Source organism: Ptychodera flava, chromosome 19 (assembly GCF_041260155.1).
Source record: "Ptychodera flava strain L36383 chromosome 19, AS_Pfla_20210202, whole genome shotgun sequence".
Taxonomy (NCBI): Eukaryota; Metazoa; Hemichordata; class Enteropneusta; family Ptychoderidae; genus Ptychodera; species Ptychodera flava.
In genome coordinates, this window is record NC_091946.1 from 10,650,915 (window position 1) to 10,676,287 (window position 25,373).

The following is a 25,373-nucleotide window of genomic DNA, read 5'->3' on the forward strand; positions in this document are numbered from 1 at the left end:
GTATGTATGTATGTATGTATGTATGTATGTATGTATGTATGTATGTATGTATGTACATGTATGTATGTATATATATATATATATATATATATATATATATATATATATATATATATATATATATATTTATATATATGATAACACAAAATTACTTCAAGAACAAAGTAATGATATCTGTTACTTAAGTTTAATGCATCCTGCAATCTTCTGTCTGATGATTGCAGGATGCATGAAACTTAAGTAACAGATATCATTACTTTGTACTTGAAGTAATTTTGTGTTATTATTTATAACGCCCTGCTTTAACATCGAGCACTGTAATTTCCCATGAGGACATCTGTATACTTCGATATATATATATATATATATATATATATATATATATATATATATATATATATATATATATATATATATATATATATATATATATATATATATATATATTAGCTGGTCCATATTGCTCCATGGTTCCCTTGGATATTCCATTCCGACTGTAACGATAACATTCTCCTCACAAGAGGCCTTCTGTAGGTCGTAACAGTACGATATCTCGTCAAAGTATGCGAACAACGCGACTTGATGCAACCATGACGACTGCCATTACGCACTTACTTGCTGCTGTTGATTCCCCGCCGCTGATTGGCCGGCCCCGAAGCCTCGTGCGGCCTCGCTGACATGCCAGGCGCGTCTCTGCTATTGACAACTCCTGCAGTTACCCCTGACAAGAAGCATCTCCCACGCATGAAAGCTGATCTATGTCTGATATACATGCGCACATCCATACATTGTCAGAGGTTTTAGTCCAGCCAGTAGCTTAAGCGCCTTACTAGATAGCTAGTGATGTGTGTAATTCGTCCTTAGTCACTACCGCCGTACTTTTACATCTAGAAGTCACCGCCACAGTACAATCCCTCAGGATTATAAGTAACAAGCTCAAGTTCAAAGTTAAAAAATAATCACCGGTAGAGAACTACAAGATTGAGAACTGTTAGAACCACTTCTCCTGTCAAAATCCCTGAACGGCGACGGAACCAAAGTGACCGGACCAGGTGAGTAAATCGCATTCTTAAACGGTTTGCCTTGCCATGAAAGAGCTAAAGACTGGGTCACTGCAATCTGACATGTAAATCCCCGAGGAATTCTTGTTGTCCATTGCATTTAACCTTGACGAAGGAGCACGCGAGGTTACAATTTCTATTATGTTTCACGTCCATCACGGAACGCATGCGATGTCAGCGCGTGAATATAGCCATATAAATGATAGGTAGAAATATCCCAGTGGAAGTAGATGCTCAGATCGAATAGTCCTGTGTGTACAGTCTTAAATGTCAAGACATAACTGCCCCTATGGAGTTATCGACCGGTTAAGAGATTCCATTTTCTATCCCGAAAGGGCAAAGAAGTTTAAACGAACTTAAGACGGAAAAGAATGGTATCACGTGGTCTTAAGTGTCTTTCGATTGTGTTAGAAAAGGGTAGCTTTATAGAGAGCTGGCGCTAGTGTTGACGGTTTATTATGTGTGAAATGTGCAAGACGCATAGCGACTCAAGGTTCGAACTGATTCCGTAAGTGTCTTCGAAATTCAGGTTAACGGGAAGGATATAAGTTAAGTAATACCAACTAGGCGGTCCGACCTAAGCAGCGTCACAGTGACCAAGGAGTGAAGCGATTTTAATACCTTCAATATGATATTTTCTTTCCGTTGAATTGACGTGAAAGGGTGTGAAAAAGCTGCCCGTGTCATCATGGGTCAGTCATTATTTGCTACAGAGTCAGTCCGGATGTGTGGATGTATTTGCACGGCCTGCAATGTTTCAGCAACTTTATCTATGGAGTGGGCGTTCTGAGTGATATAATAGTTTTCAATACTGCTTAAATTCGTACTTAGACGCCAGCTTTTTTCATTAAGGTTATACACGCCTTTAAATTGGAAGAGTTTAACTTTCGCTCAAATATTCCTCAAGGAAACTTCAACTATTCTCTTTCAAAATCAAAAATAAAAACCTGGATTACCTTGCAAATTTTTCAACTGTTGAAACAAATTACCTTAAATTTACCATTATTTGAAATTCAAAATGGCCTCCACAAATGTGTTAATTCTATTAGTGAAAGAAAAATTTCGATTATCAAAAATGTAAGAAAATGAAAGTTTTCTTACTCCAAGAGCTTTAAAATGAACCCCACAAAAGGTAGACAGACAAAAACAAACAAACAAACAAACAAAATTGTATAAATATGAGAGTCGGCATATCTGTCCCCGAGGCGTATTCTACACCACGTCAATAGGTCGACAACTACCGTTATCTTAGTAAATAACGAGTGTCCGTTTATTTACACATACTACTATGTAACCTTGGATAGAATGTTTCGCTCGCTGTTGCCGGGATGAAGAAAGGGAAACATCGTTTCAATTGCGAAGAAGTCACATGGTTTTGCTGGCAATATCCCGTCAACCACGGATATGCTTGATCTTCGTGCTCGTCAGATTAATGTATTCGAATAGCTCTATTGTTCATCATTACACTGCCAAAGGCATTTACTAAGAGACTTTAAACCAATAGAAACTTTGTCAAGAATTTACCTATTTTTATAAATAATATCGTCAAGTTCGATGAACTATACAATAGTGAAATTCTGCTGAAGGAAAGTCTAAATTTCGCCCAATGATATGCGTCAAAATCAAATAAAAACCTTAGGCAGCCTACTTTTTAAAACAAGATATACTGAAATTGACCTGACACACTTAAATGTCGCTATAAGCTTTCAGCTTCCGAAACCTTTGTTTTACCACACATTGTGCGAGTCTTGAAATCTCAGCAAGCATGCACAAGACATCACGCCGCAAAACATATACATAAAACGCTCAATATGACAAGTTTAATCCGAACGCTGTATCAAAAACCAATATGAATACCAAGTTGGCATGTTTGCTTATGATTCATGTCATAACGAGCCGACCACCAAAGTCAAACAACTATTTTTCATTTCAACGACCACATTTCATATTATTAATCATGGCAGCTATGAAACGATTAGGCGAGATTGTGTGCCGCAAAGTGAAAACACCAGGCCTTGCCGATCTTCCTATCATGTTTGTTGGTAAAAGACAGCATCACGAATGAAATCATACGAATAAGGACAGCTTCTTACTGGGTAACACCTGTATCTAGATTGCCAATAGCTTTGTTGGTTTTGTTCCATAGAAGAATTTTATTTTTTGTTCGCCTCCCAGAAGTATGTGGAAAGAATTAGCTGTATCAAAACATGTGTAATGTATAATATGCAAATTTTCGGTTGAAAAATGAATTCTAGTCCATAATAATTTGTAAACAATGGTATCAGAAATTACACACGTACAGGCTTAGACTGCCAACCGCAGATTGTGCCGTTTTGGCATTTCTTTCACTTCGAGTGGAAGTTGCTGCGGTCAGCCAGGCGTTTGCGCCTTTCACTTGTCACTCGTTTATCGGTAAAAGTACTTGCGTCATATAAAACCGCACCTGGTGAAACTGGCTACGTCGCGTCGACTTCGGTAGTGTAGACAAACAAGGCACGAGGGACCGTCGATCGTTTAATACCGGGTGCTAATACAGTACAAAGCTCAACACTAGATATTTCAACATTATTCCTGATGTATAAAAACATATTTTACAAGCAAAACAAAACTACTGGAAACTGCAGTTGCAGCGTATGGAAATTTAAAAGTTAGCAAGGCTCTAACCAAAAGGGTATCCAGTCCCCGTATTTGCCCCTTCCAATGTTAGACACAGACCTGCTGGTGTGAGTTCAGACTTGCACCAAATATGTTGGCATATAACTTGAACATCAAAAGAGAATAAACGGAAGAAATAACCTTCAGAAGACTGTCGCGCCAGTGCTAGGCTGTAACTGTGTGATGCGGGTTGGGGTTAACGCGATGGCTCCCAGTCGCTTGGCTCTTTTCAACAGCAGTTACTAGCCAGCCAGTAACTGATGCCGAGAAAAGCCAAACAACTGGGGGCCAGTCTAGTATGAGTGGTACATACTGCCGTGATTCTATCATTACATTTTACAGTTGTTTGTTTCTTGTGCGTTGTTGTCTCTAGGAATGATGAACAAATGAGAGCAGCAGCTGTCAAAATTCTTCATGTTGTTATTCGAGTAAATTGAGTGGCTGGAATCGATTGCTTTACGGTAAACTATTTCGTACAGACGCTCTCCAAGTCTTTTATCGATGATGAAGTGCATACTCCGTGGTGTTAAGGTAGTGTGCAACTCGAAATTGAAAAAATTAAACTGTCGCTCAAACTTTCCGAAAGGAAATAAAAATTATTTCTTTTCGAAATCAAAAATAAAAATCAGGGGTCACTGTTCAAAATTGGGTACAAAAGAAACAAATTAGCCAACAACGTTTACCGATAATTAAATTCAAAATGGCCGCCATCCCTGTGTTAACTCTTATGGGAAAAATAAATTGCCGATTTTCACTCCATGAGCTTCAAAATGGGCCCCAAAAGTAGTAGACAAACACGAATACTGTTTTAGTGTCCGAATATTTGTCCTCAAGGCACTTTCTACTCGATGTTACTGCTTTTATATGTAATTTTCATCACTTGTGTATGAAAGACCATAAGGGGCAATTTGGAAGGAAAAAATAGATATTATCTCGTACGCATGAGATGATAATTTGTACACATGATTTTGGATCTAGAATCTTCTGTTATTGAGCTAGCTGGGAGTACTAATATAGCGAGGGAACTATGATAGAATTACGGAGGAACCACCAGCAACAAAACGAGAACTTGCTTCTCTTTACGAAACCCCTGCAGCAAGTATGAAAACGTTACTTGTCGGGACATCCAACGTTGTCGAGGAATATCTTCACCGTGTTATATTCAAGAATTTCTGATTCAAGTTTTCATTTCAGTAAATTCGATGTTATTCACTACTGTAATAGTTTCGCTTTGCTGACAATCGTTCGCCGACTGTCAACGTTTACACTTGATCCGTCCTGTTTGCATAATTTTAAATCACGCAGGATTTGAAGTATACGTCCATATAAAGTTCGGAAAAAGCAACTTTCAAGAGTTTATGCAACTCACGGGTGACTCGCAGGCCAGTGTTTATATTCTGAGTTTTGCCCGCCTAAACTGAGTAAATACCGAGCCGTACAGATTTCATTGTGCAAGCCACGTCCTTCGAGCCAATCTATGTGGCACATGTATGCCCATTTTTAAAGCAGATAGTATTCCGAAGTACGCCTGAAGTGTTTGTGTTTTAGAAGCTTTAAGAAAGAAACCAACGTTGATGCCACCGACGACGTGTCAGGTCGTTAAATGGTTTTGAATTATAATGTCTTTGCCACGCATACCATGATTTTTTGTTTCGTACGGGGAGGGGGCAGGGGCATCGTCAAACTCTAATGTGTGAACGCAATATTAAACCTTGTTTAGTGTTATTAGTTCACGAAGAGAAAATGTTTAGTACTTGTGTTACAAATTAAAGTATCAATTAACGGAGTACTTTGGCTCACAGGTTATTTTCGGCGAGGGATTTTTTTTTTGTATCTCAGCGTCTTCAAAATGAGCTGATGCCAGAGGTCAATGGCCAAAGGCATGATAATCGGATAATCACTGAGCATAGTAACTTTGTAGGATGAATCAGTAACGCTAGGATGATACGCTCAAGGATCTATGGATGGAGACGTTTAGTGGTCAAAATGTCTTAGCTTAGCCTACTCTGACCAAATTTTCTGTGATTTCCTCGCATTTGAATTTACGGAAGGAAAAAACCAAACTCAAAAAAACAAAAAAACACAACCGAGTGTATAAATTAAGTCATCTGGAATTCACTGGCACTAATAGGAATACGTACGTGAATACTGGCATTGCACAGTATCTGCCCTCGCTCGTCCATTCATCTCCTTCTATACTGTTATTAAAAGTTATGTACGCTACATATAATTGATCTTTCGAATCAGGACACGGGATTCGCAGTGATTCTTCCCATCATATTTAGTGCTCAGCGGGCCGCGGTCAGATAATATTCACCCTCAACAGGATGAAGTAAGGCAATCCAATGGTTATCCTCTTGTGAACTTACAAGTTCAAGAACAGCAGATCGGTATAAACCACAAACTAACAAGTGTGGTTTTTGCGTCCCGAAGAACGCAGGAGAGTACGGGCAAACATCGTAAGTTGGGACAGACAGCTTTTCTTTCTCGTTCGAACATATTGTAGATTGGATCACCTGCCTTAGGATACTGACTTGAATGGAGCCATGTTTTTCCTCTTTCACTTGATATTATATCTCTTTTATTACACTCTCCCTGGCCCTCGTTCGCCTCTCTGCGTCTTATCACTGCACTACACTGCTGTACCCTAAACAGTCTGGCCCAGGCACCCCGTCGGAGGCAAATGCGTAGCGATGTTTTGTCGGCTACGTGACTTGCTTTCGCTTGCTGTGTGCTACTAAGCTCGGAAAGAGCAGAACTGCGTGGCCAACGAGGGGCCGTCAGAGCTTCTCGGTTTTGAAATGAATGACTATTTTGCAACTTGAAAAAGGTTGTTTTGGCTTCCTTTACTCTTTTTTAATACGCAAAGTTCATATATAATCTTATCTCTTTAATTTCGTTCATAATATCGGCAGGGAGTGTGGGTTTGACAATGCTATCATAGCAAACATGATTAATGTGACGAAGGAATACCTAAGTATATCTTTTGGACAGGGACCAAGCAAAGAAATTTAAGAAACGAACTGCTACGCATGTTGTCCCCTACCGTCAAAGACTACACAGACACGAGGTCACACTGCCACATTGAAGAGCCGCAGAAAGATCAGGCGGTGCGTCAGCAGTATGCAATTTAAATGATAGCGACTGTCAGTTCATGAGGGCTGTTTCACTGATCATCTGAATAATAAAGTTTTGATTTATCGCAGTTAAAAATGAAACCATCGCTATGACTTCAATTCAGTCAGCCCCTTTGCAGTTGACGATAGACACAACTGAAACAGCAGAAGGAAAGAGAGGAATCAACGACGCGGACACTAGAATCTCAGTTATGTTAAGATCGTCGATTAAAAATACTCGTGCAGGAATTCACAACACTTTGTGCATTGTTGTAGATTCGATCTACAATAAGGATCATGTCAACTTGACTTCAGTCAATCAGGAATACCATAAACGAAAGGATAACACGAAGTGTTTGTTAAAGTACACGAGATACTGAGGAAAAAACATGTCACAGTGAATAGATTACATCACTCTGGTATATTTCAAAGACATTGCTGATTAGTTTGATATGTTAATCACTGACCACTGCGAGTGTGCTTCATACAATCATTGTCCCTCTTGATTCTTCAATACGCAAATATTATTCAGATTAAGTTTAACGAATGTGCATTATAACAAAATTAAGAATTATTAATACTAGAAAATCAATCAATCAATCAATCAATCAATCTAATAATCAAGAAGTCATGCTTTTTGAAGCGTCAGTCTTCAAGTGACTTTCTCCATTTACACAAAATAGTAAAATTTAATACTTTTTGAGTCCGTAGAATTCTAGTTTTTTCTTAAATTTGCTTAAGGGCGTACGTAGTTCAAGGGACAATGGCTTTCGATGGTTCTTTCCTTGTATTTGTTCCTTGAAAACACATTATGTTCTCATTCTTTTCCACAAGGGCAAACATTAATTGAGTGGTCAACGATTAAACTTGACATTGCAAACCTGTAGGCAAACACTGTAGGCAACAGCGGACATTTCGATATGAATTTTGCAGTAGAGCGGGGAACTCTATGATATGAACAGACCAGAAATACTGAAACAAAATACGTACACATCAGAAGTTACATCTAATGGAACTTTAAGCAGGCTGCGTGATTCTGATAGCTTTCTCATGACACAGATGTTTTGAATTTTCGGAAAGTGTAACTCATCTTTATTTTTGGCAATCTGTTTCTGCAAAAAAGAATGACACAGCTTTGATCCACAACGAGCGATGAATAACAGGGATTACTGTCTTCACACGAACTCCACCGAGACTGATAGAGACCTTTAACACGATTCCGACAAGCGATGAGAATAGGGTTTGCCTATTTCCTGGAGACACGATTGTGGTTAATCAAGCGCGGCGTAAGATTTCAGTTTGTTTGTCTTATTTTATTTTGCGGTGAAGTTGTTTCAACTGCAGGCATAGGATGCGAAAGTTGTATTTCTATACCATAGGATGTTGATATTTTGCGGAGGGAAACGCCCTCTATGCACACTCCTTCCCTTTCGTGCAAGTTGCGGTTTCATTTCCAGGTACAAGAAAACAAGTTTTACCTAATCTAATGATTTTTATCGTTTGCGGTGAGAGAGAGAGAGAGAGAGAGAGAGAGAGAGAGAGAGAGAGAGAGAGAGAGAGAGAGAGAGAGAGAGAGAGAGAGAGAGAGAGAGAGAGAGACTACAGACAGACAAATAGATAGACAGATAGAGAAACACGTACAGAGACGACATATACCTGTATCAGACAAAGAGCCGACAGAGCGACAGACAGGCAGTCGGACAGACACTGTCAGAAAAACCTCTGTAAGCTAGAGGCCAGCCAAAGAGAAAGAGAGACAGACGGGGAGGACAGGCAGACAGAGAGACAGACGTGTGTCATCCAGACAGACATGTAGGCGTAGGTTAAACTGAACAGACAGATACACATCTTGCCAAGTTCCTAAATGTCAAATTCTTGAAAATGTCCTTGTAGTATAGTTTTACAGGCTTTCGGGGTTGGGACTTACTTTCCAATGTTTTTTTTTTCAAAAGCCTTAAAGATATAAATAAGTACTACTATCATTACAAGCTTTAGTATATATACCAGGCAGACATACAGACAGACAGTTTAGTCTGTTTAATATAAGATGTGGGAAGGCTCCATTTTCATGTGACCAATACCATATTATGTAGCTCTCCTCTCTACACAGAGAGGAGACAATGTTGAAATTTTTAAAGCTCGGCTGAAATGTTTTATCAGGGATAATATTGATAAATAGAACTTTTGTTTTTTATTCTCTTTGCTTTGTTGATTTTTTAAATATTTTATTTATATCTTTATTTTGTCTGCTATTTGACTTCATTGTTTTTTTTAAGACTTATTGGATTTTAATTCTGTGTGTTTAATTAGGACCCCATGGGAGATTACAGCCTTATTGGGTAATTTTAACTCGATTTGAGCATGTACATGAGTAATCCTTTAAAGTGAAATAAATAAATAAATAAATAATAAACAACAACACAAATAACAAGGTAAGGACGGGTTCTCTCTGTGCACCTGATTGTAATCAGATCATATTATACTGTACGTTAATTAATCACAATTATCGTCAGATCTATATCGCTTTCCCACTCTATTTTGCTTAACGCATCTATACTGATTGTGAAAATCAAACGTGTTCCCCACAGTAGCATTCCTATGTCTCATGACTACCAAGGCAAGTGATCAAATTGTCGGAGATGTACTATTACAAATGTACAAGCAATCCTCTGTCATAACATTGATATTAAGACAAGATGACAAAGGGAACACAATCACGTCTTGCTTGTGAAGTTTGAAACATAATATTTTCAACTTTGATAAGGGACAGACCATTAGAATTTGGGTGGGGAAGGTTGGAGTGATCACGCATTTCTTTTGACGTTCCCTGATTTGACGTAATTTTTGTTCAGAGTCATTAGCGCACGCAATTCTTAATTTTTCGTCTAACTTTATATTTCTTTCACTGTATAATTACATGAATATTTTTCGCAAAAGTAGCAGAAATGCATGTTTCCTATAAAGTTTGCTTGGCAGATTTTTTCCATCCTTGAGATCTAGTTACGGTTCGCCAAGTGACTTATCTTCTCTGCAGTGAACTCTTGGTGACCTTTTAACGTGACAGCCACTGCAAAATAACAACGTGCTGGTTTTCAAGATAAAAGCAGTGTCTCAACCTTAGTGCAAGGCGATACGCCATTATGCCCATCAACAGGCTGTTTATCAGTGTAATAGAGCCTGGAAAAACGATTAGCTTTGACATAAGGCTTGTTATTTATTTACACAATGAAGACGTCTGGTGTCCTGGCAAACTCCATAATCCTTGCCCGATTGTCCTTGGTGACCTAGGAGCCCCCGTATTTTCGACTCCCTGGGATTTAAAGCGGTGCACGGTTATTCCCAGGCACGTATGCTGGACTCAGTACTCAGGACAATGACAGTTAGCGGTTCCTATATGGTATATGACCATTTCGATATTTGACTATCAAAATCCTTCACATAATGCTTATAGTAACGGCGCACATACCGTCACTGATGTTAAGCTGCAGGCTTTTTGATGACAGTAGTATACACAGTTCATTGGTCGCTCGCTGTGGGGCGAACATCATCGCCTGTATACTTCAACATCAGAAGTTTTACGACATCAGTGCCAGATACCCTTCTGGCGACTTTTCGATACTTTTGATATCTGTTACTCACAAATACGCAACTCGGGTCGTAAAAAGTGATCATTTGTGCAAGAACAAAAGATCAAAGTGGCGATTTTATGAACTGGTATATATTTAAAAAATCATAACGAGAAAATAACGAGGCAGATTTACCACCGTGCAGGAACGTCAACAAGTCTGGACACTTTTCCGACTATGAATGCATTGTTATTAACGGGAATATTTTAGCAATTAACATTTCGGATTTTTACGATGCAATAAATTTGATCGGTACTCTTACAGGGGAAACTGTGAAACACGTCACATCACAAAAATACATACGTAACAAACAGAAATTACACGGGAACATTTTTGAATAATAGCCCTTGCACAGGGAACACTTCATGCCCCTGTACACATGCTAACGATTGCACGGAAAGCGGTGAACGTCCAGTCGTTTCGCAGAGCTCTTTGTGAACACATTAGGCGTGGGTGAAATAATAGCGTGCAGTGCACGTTTCTCAGGCTGGTTAAATGACCAGTACAAGATCAAATTCAAACGCCAAACGTTTCAAAGTGCGCATAGCAAACCCAGTGGCAATATCAGCAACACGATGAAGAATTATCGAAATGCTTGCTCAATCAATCAATCAATCTCTCCATCGATTGATTGATCGATCGATTGGTGATAAACCCTACATAGTCTTGAGTTATTGAACATGTTGTATCATATATATATATATATATATATATATATATATATATATATATATATATATATATATATATATATATATATATATATATATATATATATATATATATATATATATATATATATATATATATATATGAAACTTTTACATTCTTCGGCTCAAAAACAGGAGAAGGGTATTTTACAGACCGCACCAACTGGTCGTACTCACTGCTGGGCTCTCATCGCTAAATTGTGTATTATGATGTCTGTAGTGGTTTTTCTAAGGGGAGTCTGCACAGAAACAGATAGTGAAAGAATTAGTCTGATGACACTGACAAGCGTGCGCTGGCCTGCATTGTTAGAATATCCCTGTCAACGCAGCTGTTGTCGACGCAACACTGTGGCACAGATATCGCTTTTTATCGGTCCTGTCACTCATTTTGATTTAATTTTAAGAGGACTTTCTGGTCTAGCAAAAGAGAAAATTGAAATAGTTTCTTGAAATCCCCCTCGGTGTCATCCACCCTGTCCATGCAAGGATAGAAAGACATTTTTGTCGGGAATTTGAAGCATTTCAAAGGCCAATGGCCCCGTTTCCGCTCGCAGATGACATCTAGGTTCCTTCGTACAATGCTTATGGACAATAACAGACGATCGTATGTTTCTTTGTGTGGCTCTCTGAAGTTCGACTCAAATGTACACATGTGTTTGAATTTTTATCATGCTAGGGTGTTCATCTTTAGGGACACACCTTAGTTAGGTGCATATGCGGTGAGATCTTTCGACAACTATACACACTTAGTAAAGAAATGCTCCAGCTGGCACCCCTTAGGATGAAATTTGTCCTAGTTTTAATGAGTAACATCCAAAATGGCATAGAAAGAGCAAGAGCATGGGTTGTAAATTGTACACGATAGATGGGCAACATTTTCTCCCTTCATCTTCAATGAAAATGTACTGCAGGTCTTTGCGTTGCTAAACTCGTCTGTATTAGGCTGAAGAGATTTTCGATTATGACTTAGATGTTGAAGAAACCAAAATTACTTTGATAGCGATCAAATAAATTTTCATTTACGGTATTTTTGAAATCTTGGCCATGGATATGTAACAGCTGCATTTCACAAAAAAAAATGTCTATGTTTTAACATCACAGAACTACAGGCGGCGGTAAATTTTTATGTCAACTCCAGTTGTTGCACAAATTAGTCGGACATTGGGATCAACAATGGATACAGACCGAGCGTGTTATGCGAAACACAATCTAATCATAGACCGTGATTTAATTGACCAGCTAAAGAAAGAAAAAGTTAACATCCCCGGTGGATTTCCTCTATAAACACAGTACTGGTGTTAAGTTTATTGCATCTACATAGACAGGCGTTTGGTCTCTAAATTTTTTTCAATGATTTTCTAGTTTTCTTCTCGCGTAGACCCATTTTAAGGCCTTTGAAGTAAGCGCAGTCTTGATTTTGTGAAAACGGAATATTAATTTTCCCCATTAAATTAAAACAGGGTATTGTGGTCCTACTTATTTCAAACACGTAAAATTTTACATTTATTCCAGACGTTTGTATAGCGTAAAACTAAGCCAGTTTCAAGGCGCTTACTACCTCAAGTGTGACACAGAAACCTTCGATTAAATGAGACATTGAACAGACAGCATGGAAAAATTATACGTCATTAAAAGGGACTTAGCTAATAATGTCAACGTTACATCTCATCGCACCGCTACGTAATGAATTCCAGAGTATGGTCAAATGTGTCGCCAACGCAAGCCGCGGTGAAATGGACACCGTTGCCGTGGAGACTAGCGTGGTGTGTTTTACGTCATAGAGCGTCACAACTGCCGAGTAACATGTGGGGACATAGACTTGCCGCGGCTAGATTGGTCATGTGTGAAAGAGATCCCCGGCTCTGAAAAGCGATCGGCACGTGTGCCAAACGCCGACCAGGGTTCAGCACCGGGATATCTTTACACTCTGGAGCCAGAAACATTTCTTAAAATAGAATTTTGGTTAAATCTGTGCGGGATTTATGTTATTTTTAGCCTCTAGTTACTGTAATAAACTTCATTTTAAATGCGGCAAATGCGCGGGGCATGACCTTACGATACCTGCTCTACATATTTCAAATTGCGTCACAGACAACAGAAGGTATGGTGAGATCGCACTCACATATCTTGACCATCTGTAAAAAAGAAAATATAGGCCGTAATTCAAACAAATTGCTCCATTTGGGAAAAATAAATCAGCTAAAAAGACCGACGTCGTCGCATATTTGATACGAATATAGTATTTGGTGAGAGTTCATAGGAAACGTACCGTAAAAGTTTGGTTGCCTTTACGTATATCAAGAGTACAACATCTTCTGTCACAGCTCACAGCGTTTTCTTATCTTAATTTTACAGTCTGCATTTCCAATTCAAGACGGTGCCGTGTGTTTTGTATTTTCCAGCTAAAATATATTATTGACATTGTGCCAGCAATTTATTTCACAATTTTCGTATTTTCTTGTTTTCATATCTCCAATTATACTTTGCATACAAATCGACTGAGTTTTATAATTTGATTTCATATATTAGGTCGCAAATATTTGTTATAGAATGAAAATTTATCTACATTATCTCACCTTTTCGCATGATAACTGACATACATCTTTATCCTTTACTTGGCTTTCCGTACACTGCATTGTAACAGCCAGTTTCATTGCTACCATACAAGACAAGTTTCCACAGTGATTAAAACACAGTAGCTGTACTCCTGAGAACTATCGTGACAAGCAGAAATTTTATTTAGTAATGTTAGTACCCTTTTCAATTATGACAGATTGCAAGAACAGAATTGTAACTAATATATTGTCAAAACGAATTCGTCTGGACTTAATGATTGGACATAGTGCTGGTTGATCCAATAGATAACGAGTATACCGTCTGTTTTCACGAGAACACTGGGTCTTTTGGATTGCTACCGAATGAAAACGATTCTTGGGTTTACTAAAAACGCTGAGAGGAGGAGACGTATAGAGCTTGGGAGGTTCTGTGCCTTCAATTGTCAGATAGGCGGTGCATATTGAATGCATTATCTTTAACGTAAGCTTAAGGGGATTGTTTCAATGGAATGGTGGAACATATCAGGAAAGAGCTGGATCGACAACTGTGGAAACTCGGCGTCGATTTTCAGAGACTCCTTCATCATAATACACAGCTGTCGTCGCTTCGAGGAGGGGCACCTTTTAGTCATAGGCCTACTTGATAAGCTTATACGCCCACGAAATGTTTTATCAAAGTTCATGTTAAATGACATGACACACCCAACTTAAGACTTGAATCATGTTCTCTGAAGATATAAATTATATTCTCCATAATTCTATCCTTTTTGTCACTTAATTAATTGTTTCGTCAGCTTGGAAGCTTGAAGTAAACCTTAACTGACCATCTACTTTTAATTTTGATTTCAGGTCATGATCCAAGATGGCGGCATACAGCACCGTCAAGACCGAAGATCTCGATCAACATTTCTTGCAGTGTGCCTTCTGTTTGGAGAGACTCAGACAGCCTAAAATTCTGAATTGTCTACACACTTTCTGTAGGGACTGTTTAGAACAGTGGGTGAAAAAGAACTACGGAAAGCTTATCTGCCCCGTGTGCCGGAATGAGTATCCTCTTCCGGAAGAAGGGATCGCCGGACTTCCGGATAACTTTTTCATCAACAATATGATAGATTTCTTGGAAGACAGGAAGAACGGAAAAGCTGTCAGTTCTATACCGTGTCACGGGTGCGAGAAGGGCGCGACTACCTATTGTGCCGACTGCACGGAGTTCCTGTGCCCCGACTGTTCTCACGTACATCGCAGGTTAAAGGTCACTCGCATGCACCGCCAACTATCTATGGAGGAGTACCAGTCGTCACAAGATGGCGCCTTCTCCACACCTCGACCTGTCTCGTGTCCGAGCCATGAAGGCAGCGAAATCGAATATTACTGTGAGACTTGTGATGTGCCAATTTGTCTGAAGTGCACAGTGGTTGAGCACAGAGTTCCCGAACACAAGCATCAGTATTGCAGCGACGCCGCCGACAAACAGAGGCCGATATTGGAGAAACTGCTTCACCGGGCTCAGGAGAAAATCCCAATCTTTGAGAATGCCCTCGATAACGTCAAATTCGTCCTGCAGCAGCTTGATGGTGAGAACGAGGCATCTGTCGAGAGGATCCGAGAGCAGAAGCGAAGTTTGCTGGCCACAATTGAGCAGAAGGAACGGTCACTTTTGCAAGATCTCGCAGAGACATACCGCGGAAAGAGGAAGATTCTAGAAGCACAGCAGGATGGTTTGATGCTTGCACTTGGCAATCTCAACAGCGGCTGTGATTTCACCGAAAACCTCCTGAAGCATGAAAACGAAGTGGCCATGTTGGCAGTGAAGAAACAAACCTCCCAGAAAATACAAGATTTGCTGAAGATGTCCCAAGAGTTAAACACACGACCAGAAGAAAACGCCTGCCTTCAGTTCCTGCCCAACGACAAGCTATTGCAAAACGTAAGACAGGAACGGTTCGGCGTCCTCATCAGAGGCAACGCAGTGGCTGCGAATTCTTCCCTCAACGCCGAGGGCCAGCAGTTTGTCACAGTCGGCGAGAAGCACACACTTGTCCTGTCCACAAGGGACCGAAATGATAAAGAAGTTACCCAAGGCGGTGCCATGGTGACAGCTAAAGTCAGGTCACCAAGCGGTGCAGTTGCAATGGTCAAAGTCACAGACAACAAGAACGGCACTTATGACATCACATTCCGCCCAAACATGGAGGGAAGATACAAGCTGTATGTGTCTGTCTTTGGGCAACAGGTAAATGGCAGTCCCCTCACCATCGATGTCAATCCACCTAGAAAGCTAACCTTGGTTATTGGCAAAAGAGGTGAAGCTAGTGGCATGCTGAAAGAGCCATGGGGAGTTGCAGTCTCTCCTAATACATCCGATGTCGTTGTCGCTGATTCCGGTAACAACCGGGTCCAGGTGTTTCACAAAGCCGGGCCCTTTAAAAGGGAGTTCACCTTTCACGGATTCGAGAAGAAGTTTGATCCACTCGATGTAGCTGTCACTCACGACGACAGAATCGTGATATCCGACTACGCCAATAAGCAGATAATTGTCTGTGATATGGGCGGCCGCATGATACGCACCTTTGGCAGCGACATGATGAAGTGGCCTTGGGGTGTTGCCGTCAACAGCTATGGTGACATACACGTGGTTGATTACGAAGATCACTGCCTCCGTATCTTTGATTGCGACGGTGTTTACATCAAGACCATCGGTAACAAAGGCAGCGCCCCGGGCCAGTTTCGTAACCCCCTGTGCGTTGCCATCAACAGCAGGAACAATATCATCGTCACAGACAGGGAAAACTCCCGCATTCAAATCTTTGACGAGGAAGGCAATCTGTTGTATATCTTCAAGGCCCCCGGAGAAGAAGAAGGCCAGTTCAAATACCCGACTGGCATTGCCGTTGATGTCAATGATAACATCATCGTCTGTGATGACTGGAACAACCGAGTACAGATGTTCCGACCAGATGGCACATTCGTTCGCCGCATCGATAGCGATGCAGACGGATTGAGGTACCCGGATGGTGTAGCCGTGACGCCAGATGAGAGAGTTGTCGTCTGCGACTACGGCAACGACTGCCTGAAAGTCTTCGACTGCAAAAGCTTCTCGCAGCCCCGTGCCCAAGTCTTCGTGGTCCTGAACGAGGCTGGCACAACCAAGAAAGTCGTCACATCATCGGTGCCGAACGTATTCGTGGCCTGAATTTGACGACGACAAACATGTTGCAGCGTAAAGACGTAAATTGACTTTCAATGATTGAAGAGTGTCGTCACATGAACAATAATAATGACACCTCTTGTCGACTGAACCCGCGAAGACATATCGATAATGTGGTTTCAAAGACAATCATGAACATGAATGTGACATTGAAGTGACACTCAAACTACAGCAAAGAAGTGGAATTTCACTGTAGATGACCTGTTAATGACAGATTATTGTGCAAGGTTCTAAATAATAGAATACTGTCTGCGACCTTTACTGCTTGTTAAACACAACACTCAGTTATGTCTCTACAGGACGGATTGTAAATGTAACGTTTCGACTAAGGAAAGTGATATCTTTAATGCCTCTGTTTCTAGGGGCTTCAAAATCGCCCGAGGCAAAGTTCCTAAACGCATTTATTGGGTTACTACAAATCTGCTTAGTTTGCAAAACTATTTAATGTACCGAAACATGAAACTCATAGTGTAGATTTGGTCTTGATGGCATGCTAATAGAATTGGAGCAAACTGATCTCGTTTTTCACCATTCCACGCACGTTGGCCTCTTGTTAGGAGACAATGAAAAGAGTAATTAGACCCGATTATTTTGTATACGATGCAAATAAACCGTATTGAGAAAGGTCGTGAAATGTGAGAAATCTCGTAATTCTGTTTATACGACGGCCATTTCTTTGCACGTGGTCAGTGTACTCGAAAGGCATTGCCCTTTAACAAGAAGTCAATCCTTTCCAATGTTCCTTTTCTCCTACTGTTTTGAAAGCGCATATTTTTTCATCAGCGCTCATTATTCAAATCGCCTGCGTGTTTCAATTCCCCTCGCAAATGCAGTTTTGAACTTTGCCTCGCCGTTAAGGTAGAATGCGCCTCGAAAGTGAAAGACTTAATCTTTCGCTCAAACTTTCCTCAAGGAATCTTTCAACCATTCTCTTTCAAAATCGAGAATAAACATCGGGGTCACCGTGCAAATTTTGGTACTGGAGAAACAAATAACCCAAGATTTACCGATATTTGAAATTCAAAATGGCCGCCAACCCTGTGTTCACTCTATATATGAAACTAAAATTTTGGATTTTCGAAAAACTAAGACGGTAAAAATGTTTCGTACACCAAGAGCTTTAAAATGAAATCTAACAAATAGTAGATCAGAAAAGAATCGGAAAAGTTTGAGTGTCCAAATATCTGTCCCGAGGCGCTGTCTACCTGAAAGTGTTTGTTTAGGGGTTAAAGTTATTGTTGAATGAGATGTCAGAATGCCATTTCACCTGGCTTGCATAAAAGTGTAGCAAGAGAGGGATAAACTTGCACGAGTTCACCACAAACCAAACGGAAAACAAAAGCAAAAAAAAAAGTATTGGAGAATCGAAATTCGTAGCGCCACAAACAAACCCCGTGCACATCTTAATAGAAATATTTTTGCAAGTGAAAGAAAACACGACTGGCTTAGCTCAAGCCCAATCCCTATCAAACTGAATCAAAGGGTGAACAGGTGAAAAAGAGAGTTCAAATTCTTTTTCCACCGTGGGCGGAAAAGAGAGAGGTAACAATGCGATTGGAACATGAAATTACAAGTTCAATACTCTGGTAATGTACATAGTACTTCTGTTTGCATGACGACGAAGAATAACTCTACAAAAATTGTCAAATATAAGCACTGAAGTAAAGACAACTTTGCATCCATCGTGCCAGAGACGCCAAAACAACAATTTGTACATAATGTAAAGGACCTGTATAAAATTCTGTACATACAATCACTTGGATTTTTGACACAGCTAGTGTGACAGATATCTCGAGCGGCGAGGTTATATTCGATCCATTCCAGACCTATTGACCTTTTTAAAGTTGAATCTAGGCAAGAAGGATATGTCACAGCGAATGTGCGTGACACATCGCTCACATCGTGTTTGGCTATGTTATGTTCTCTCATGGTATGTGGACAGACCGTACCAGGGAATCCAGTTGGTGTTTATATGATGGCCACCAACCAAGAATAGTAGAACTTACATTTGTACATCATGACAGGTGAACACCGAGAAAAGCGCCGCAGTGAAGTATTCTGTCCACTTGATAGTAGTTCTCACGTTAAGCATATTGTCGTTCGACGACATCAACACGTTTTGTTCGTGGACGAGGTTAATTAACGTATTCGTACATTTCTGCTGTTTGAAGGTAACAGATTGTCTTGCAGACCTGTCGCTGTACAATATCAGTTATCGCAGGACATATTGTAAATTATCAGGAAATTGTTTAATATGAATCATTTTGTACACGAATATCTCCCCTTTAACGGAAAAGTGTCAGTGGGTTGACAAAACATCAGGAGTGGACGATCTAAAACTTCAGCGCAAAAAATGTTCAAACACAGGACTAATGTTTTGATTTGTATGCTTGATGACGTGGTAAATGGTAGGAAATGACGACTTTATAATCGACTTAATGTATCCTTCAACCTGTATGTACTGTCATGACTGTGCCTGCGGTCGCTATGCAACCAGGCAAATTAAGATTGCATGGCTAAGCCATGCTGTATTGTAATCGAAACAAAAATGTTTCGCTTCGAAGATGACGACTAGAATTTGCTCCAACAGCAAATGCAGGAATCGTCGATGATATAAGACAAAATGGCACGAAATAACACAAAACCCAGAAAATCTGCTATGAAAAAAAAAGCCGTGAAATAGACTTCGCAAAATCCTGAAAGAATGCGTCCATATTTTGTAGGAAATTTTGCGATCGGTATCAATGGAAAGACAATTTCACGCTGTAAGCTTGTCGTTGCTATATGGCACGCGAGACTGTTCATTTTCAAAGAAATTAAACGTAACATGAACGTATGGCGCTGGTCAGATCTGATTATTTTGACACGTCATGCAGCATTTTCAGCTGTCGTCGAAGATGATTTAACGTTCCACAACTCTAGATTCGGAAATGAGGCGAGAAGGTAACCTTTGGCAAAACGCCATTCCCACCGCTCGTTTACTAGCGCCATCAACGACGTCAAAACTCCAAACATGATCAAATGACAAATGTTGAAATATTTATCTGGGGCTCTAGGTTCAAGAATTAACTACAAAATAATTATTACCACAGTCTTTATAATTAAATAGTAATAATTCGTGTTAATTAACATTTTATTGTAGAGCTGAAATCACAGAAAGGGCCGTTAAGCGTATATTATATGTTGCGAAAAAATTGTAGTTCATGTTTCAAGCTGGTATGCCATTACCAATATATGAAGGCTTGTAAATTTTTATGTTTGTACAAATACTTAGAGATGCAAAAGGGCAGATTGTCGAATAGAAATGAAGTTGCTTAGGTCAAAGTGTCTAAAAACAGATAAATGGGTTGGCGTTGTTGATCAATCATAAAGCTGTGCTGGGAAAGTTCTATGGACAATGAAGAACATCCTCTAAGGTATAGAGCACACAGTATGATATGTGTGCAGGATGTAAAATCTTTATTTATGATACTAACTGTAATTCCCATGATTCCAATTGTTTTCTTCACATGTGACGGATTGTTTTGTCAATAAAACTATAAGTTACCGTTGTTTCCCCTCAATCAATGTTTATTATTTCCAGCCCCCCTCATATATTTGCACCCACTTTTTCAAGTATAATGTTTTTATGTGTAAATGTGTTTATGTGTATACTGCCTTTTCCAGATACCAATGATATAATAATGACATACTCCCCAAACAGTTGTGAAGCATTGCAGTTGTTATGAATGCAACCATACACCATATGGTTCAACTGACATCGTTGCTCTCGATACGTCAAGAGCCAACAGAAGGACGCCCTCTAGTAACAGCATCGGTTGCCGCATAAACCTGTAACGGGTAAAGATGGTCTTCACAATTCCCTAGACTATATCTTACAGCAAGAATACTTTACAAACCTTTTGAATATTTTCATGATGCTTACAACCCTAAATTTCACTGTCATATGTTAAAATAGAAGTAACCATGGAATCGAACAATTAAAATACAACGATAAAGGGAGGTTTCTGACTTTATAACAAAACTATTATAGTGTGGCTAAATTTTTACTCGATTGTTGTGCCACAGCATTTATTCGCTTACCCCAACTACCCCTACAAGAAAATGGAATAGCACACAAAGATACCGTAAAGATTTGTTTTCCATGGTAATACCATTTCATTTCAAACAAATTTTCCCTGTGCGTTCAAAATCCACAATTATTGCTTGGTCTAAGTTCGTTCTGAATTTTCATCTTTCACAATACTTCCGAAGTATATTTGTAAGATTTTGCGAACCGTTCACCTTGTTAGGAAACAACAATATGCCGTCAGTAAGCGTAAGTAAAAACAGGTCATATATCACTTACTTATACCAAGTCGTTTGCTTTTGCTGTAATTTTTCTTTACTACAGAATATTTGTCACAACCTGTGACCTTGAGCACGAAAATGACTTTCTGTTGTATTTCAAAAACGAAAAGCTGGTGGTATACATTATTTAGATACCATGTCAAAGCAATTGCTGTAATTTCTCGCAATTATACAATTAGGCTTTCATTTAAATCGATTTTCGAATTACAAAAAATCGGCCTCAGATACTTTTTTTCCCGCTCGGATGCAATTATCCTCGTGATGAATCAATCATTTCTTAGTCTGATGTTTATACAGAGCGATTAGCTTTATTAGGAAAATTGGTACGGGTTAATTTTGTTTGATATACTTGCACAATTAGCGGTCAGTACGGTCAACGTTATAAAATTATTGGCGGAATAACTATGTCTTTTTCATAAGTCAATCGTCAGCCACTCCTAAGGAGGAATAGATGATTTTTAATATTATCGTTCAGATATATTTTAATTACGAGGCTGTGATGATTTTAGAATTCGCAATAACCAGCCGCATTATTTTTGTAACCCCTGGCACGCGCGTTTACACAAGCACACAGCACAACAAACCACATACATGCATGCATGCATGCATGCATGCATGCATGCATACATACATACATACATACATACATACATACATACATACATACATACATACATACATACATACACAAATACATACATACATACATACATACATACAAACATACATACACACATACACACATACACACATACACACATACATACATACATACATACATACATACATACATACATACATACATACATACATACATACATACATACATACATACATACATACATACATACATACATACATACATACATGTCAAAGCAAATCCCAAATCAACCCAAATTACATTGCTTTCGTATAAGTAGCAACTTGCCTTCTGGGGTCACTCATGGGTCAACCTCCTAAAGAAGTAGGTACGCACTAAAGTGGTTAATTTTCATCAACGTAAGTCAAGCAACATCCATACATCCCTACTTCGTTATCGGCCTTTCCACACGCCAGAACACGTGTAAATTTTCTCTGAAATACTAAGATTAATAGTGTCGTTTGTAGCTTGTATTATACAGTTCAATTATCAACTAACAGATTACACATCTAGAAGTGTATTTCTGGAATCAATGCCCTCATGATTGAGTGCGGCGTCCCAGTCTCGTATCTACGAAAACATGAACATTTATTTCAATCGCCTTCAGCAAGCATCGTTGTAGCTGCAAACTGCGTGCCATTACTCGTAAAAGTGACGACAGCTCTGAACAAACGGTACGGAATTATTTATTGTAATGCCAGCTTGGATACGTGGTATACCATATCAGTATATTTAGTGTGGTTTTCCTTTTTTTCCTCAATCATAATAAAGACAAGCAGACACTTACAAATGTAGTATTAACCTAGGTGGTCGAGTCAGCCTTTCCTCTGAAGGTTCAGATCGTTTGGGCATGGTTACTCTTCCCCTGTGCTCGGTATATCGGGTTACATAGCGTTAAAAGTTTGCTTAGAGAGGGCCATAGATTGGATGTTCATGTATTTCCCTGAATAATCGACGGAGAAAAGCTCTCCTTTGTTCATTGTCGTAAAGCACTGTCCTCTTTACGGCAATAGCTATACACGTTATACAATGAGGTTCGTGGAGCGGAAACAAAGCTGTGACTCGTGAGGATTCTCTGTTTCATTCGTCTTCTACATCGGATATAGTTTGATTTGTTTTCCGGTCAGATAAATCTATTTGTTCTGTCAAAAATACAGCTCTTAGAGCTGTCTGTTTAAGTTTCTGTGTGTTGTCAAGGAAACCTATCATTTGTAATAAGCTTAACATGTTTGTCGCTGCGACGGAGTGACACGGGGTGATTTTTATTCATCTAAAGGTTTCTAACTAAAGGAGATTGATTTTTGTAATGCGTTTCCTCCTTGTGAAGCTATCACTTGAAAACCATACCGGAATACAAAACTTGACTATGACAGTGAATCCTGATGCAGCTGACAAGACGATCGAATATATTTCCTTGTCTGCAATAATCTGTCACTGTGTGCGTTTGTGTGATACACTGAGAGGCAGAAACACTGACACACAGACCGACAGAGACAGAAATGGATAGAAAGATAAAAAATCGAAGCAGATATAACAGAGCAATGGTGTAACGACGGAGAGACAGATAGAGAAATATCTCATATAGGGACAGGCAGGCAGACAGACAGACAGACAGACAGACAGACAGGCAGACAAATACATGAGACAGAAGCAGGGAGATGAGTCTCATCTAATAAAGAGACAAACGCTATGAAACAGGCAGATTGCCTGGTAATACCGTCATGCCTTTCACTTGTTGTCAAAATTCATCTAAACAATTAAAAGCCTTTGATTAAATGACACTAATATTCGTATTTGTATTTGTAGCTTTTGACATGTATATGACGGTATTTTTATTCTAGTGATTCTCATTTTGCTTCCTGAACCATGACAAAATGCTTGGTATTCCACCCGTTAACACAGAATGCATGTGTACAATATGATAAATTGTTCAAGTTGCTGACAAAATAGCTTTAGTCCAGCTTTCATCAATATTAGCTCTGCATATTGTACATGATGCATTGTGTTTAAGGATAAAACTTTATGATGCAGAAAATATACTTGTTTTCTGGGAAAGAATCGTGAAAATATATTTCAAAAGTTACAGCTGTTCTAAGCTATCAAGTTATTTTCCACGGGGACAGATATTCGGACTCTGAAAATTTTACAATGCTTTTCTTGGCTACCGCTTGTAGGAGTTCATTGTGAGAGTGTTTGTTTTCACCGTCTTAGTTTTGTGAAAATCAAAAATTTAATTTTCAACGTAGAGTTACCGCAGGGATGGTGGCCATATTGAATTTGAAATTTCGATAACATAAATGTTGGATGGTTTGTTTCTCTAGTACCAAAGTTTGAAGTGTGACCCCTGATATTATTTCTTGGTGTGGTAAGAGTATGGGTGTAAGTTACCTTTATTCAAGCACCCATTGAAGTAGACGTATGGCCAAGTGGTTTTGGAGATCCACCTCCTTTGCTGGGCTGAGTTGGTTCCATAGATTGCGGGTTCAAATCTAGTCGATATATAGTACCGACTTTTTGTTTGGAATGTCTAATTAAACGTTAAATCTAGGCGGACGACTGTTGGACATAGTTCGTCTGAGAATGAAAATGTCCAATGAAGTCGGTTTGAATTTGTCAGTACAATGGCATTGGTACCTGGAGCCAGAGAACCTGTCACAAGTTGGCCTGCAGAGGTAGGTCGAAACAGACCCAAGGCAAACTAGAAGAAAGAAAAGCTGGATTATTAGGGTATAGCAAGAAAGACATCCGTCAAAGATGTGTATTACCATACATATATTGAATATCACAACATGAACTAAATAACACAGAAAATATTATTATTCACGGTACACTATGAGATTTCAGGATTATTTTAGGTTACATCCAACAGAGTCACGCTTACATTTAATGTGACACAGTCAAAAACACCACACAGTGTGCCGTATAAGGAATGATAAGTACCATAGCCGTCGGTTATAAGCCCGTCGCAGCCGTCTCAAACTCCTTCTTTTCTCAGAAAGTGTTGCTAGCTGTGAGTTTCATGTTCAATACTGTGAAATGAGAGGAGTCTGAATGAAATGCGGGATGCTTGAATTGAAATTCTAATTGTGCAGTGGCTGTGAATACCATGGACCGGCTTCTCATTGAAACGAATTCAATGACGAGAAATGGCGACATTGGAATTAGATCGTGTTTCCAAGCCTTCTTTCTCCTTTCTCCCCGATTTGCTATCAGCTGAAGATTGAACAGACACTCTGCATCGATGCAAGCACGCGTCTCATCACGGAGAAGAACCAGAGTAATGACAAAACAAAGTACAAGCTTTTGACCAATGCGACATCAAACAAATTGGTGACGCCAACCGGAGAGAATAAAGTTGTTTTTTGTCACGCACGCTTGGGTACAATGCTCTGACAGTCTGTGAACGAAGCCTCGAGGCGTCAGTGTAACATTGAATTTGCAATGATTTTGAT

General features: G+C 39.5%; 1 protein-coding gene across 1 annotated transcript; it reads left to right on the plus strand.

Annotated features, from left to right (window-relative positions):
• The first annotated feature begins 641 nt into the window (after positions 1–641).
• LOC139118538 (tripartite motif-containing protein 2-like) lies at positions 642–20,494 on the plus strand. The gene is made up of 2 exons (XM_070681887.1): positions 642–1,052; positions 14,573–20,494. Exon 2 carries the CDS (start codon positions 14,586–14,588, stop codon positions 16,914–16,916), a length of 2,331 nt encoding a protein of 776 aa, XP_070537988.1. The 5' UTR covers positions 642–1,052; positions 14,573–14,585; the 3' UTR covers positions 16,917–20,494.
• The last annotated feature ends 4,879 nt before the right edge of the window (positions 20,495–25,373 follow it).

Excerpts from the sequence above, each read along its gene's own strand:
- LOC139118538 (XM_070681887.1), top strand. The coding sequence starts at position 14,586 with ATGGCGGCATACAGCACCGTCAAGACCGAAGATCTCGATCAACATTTC.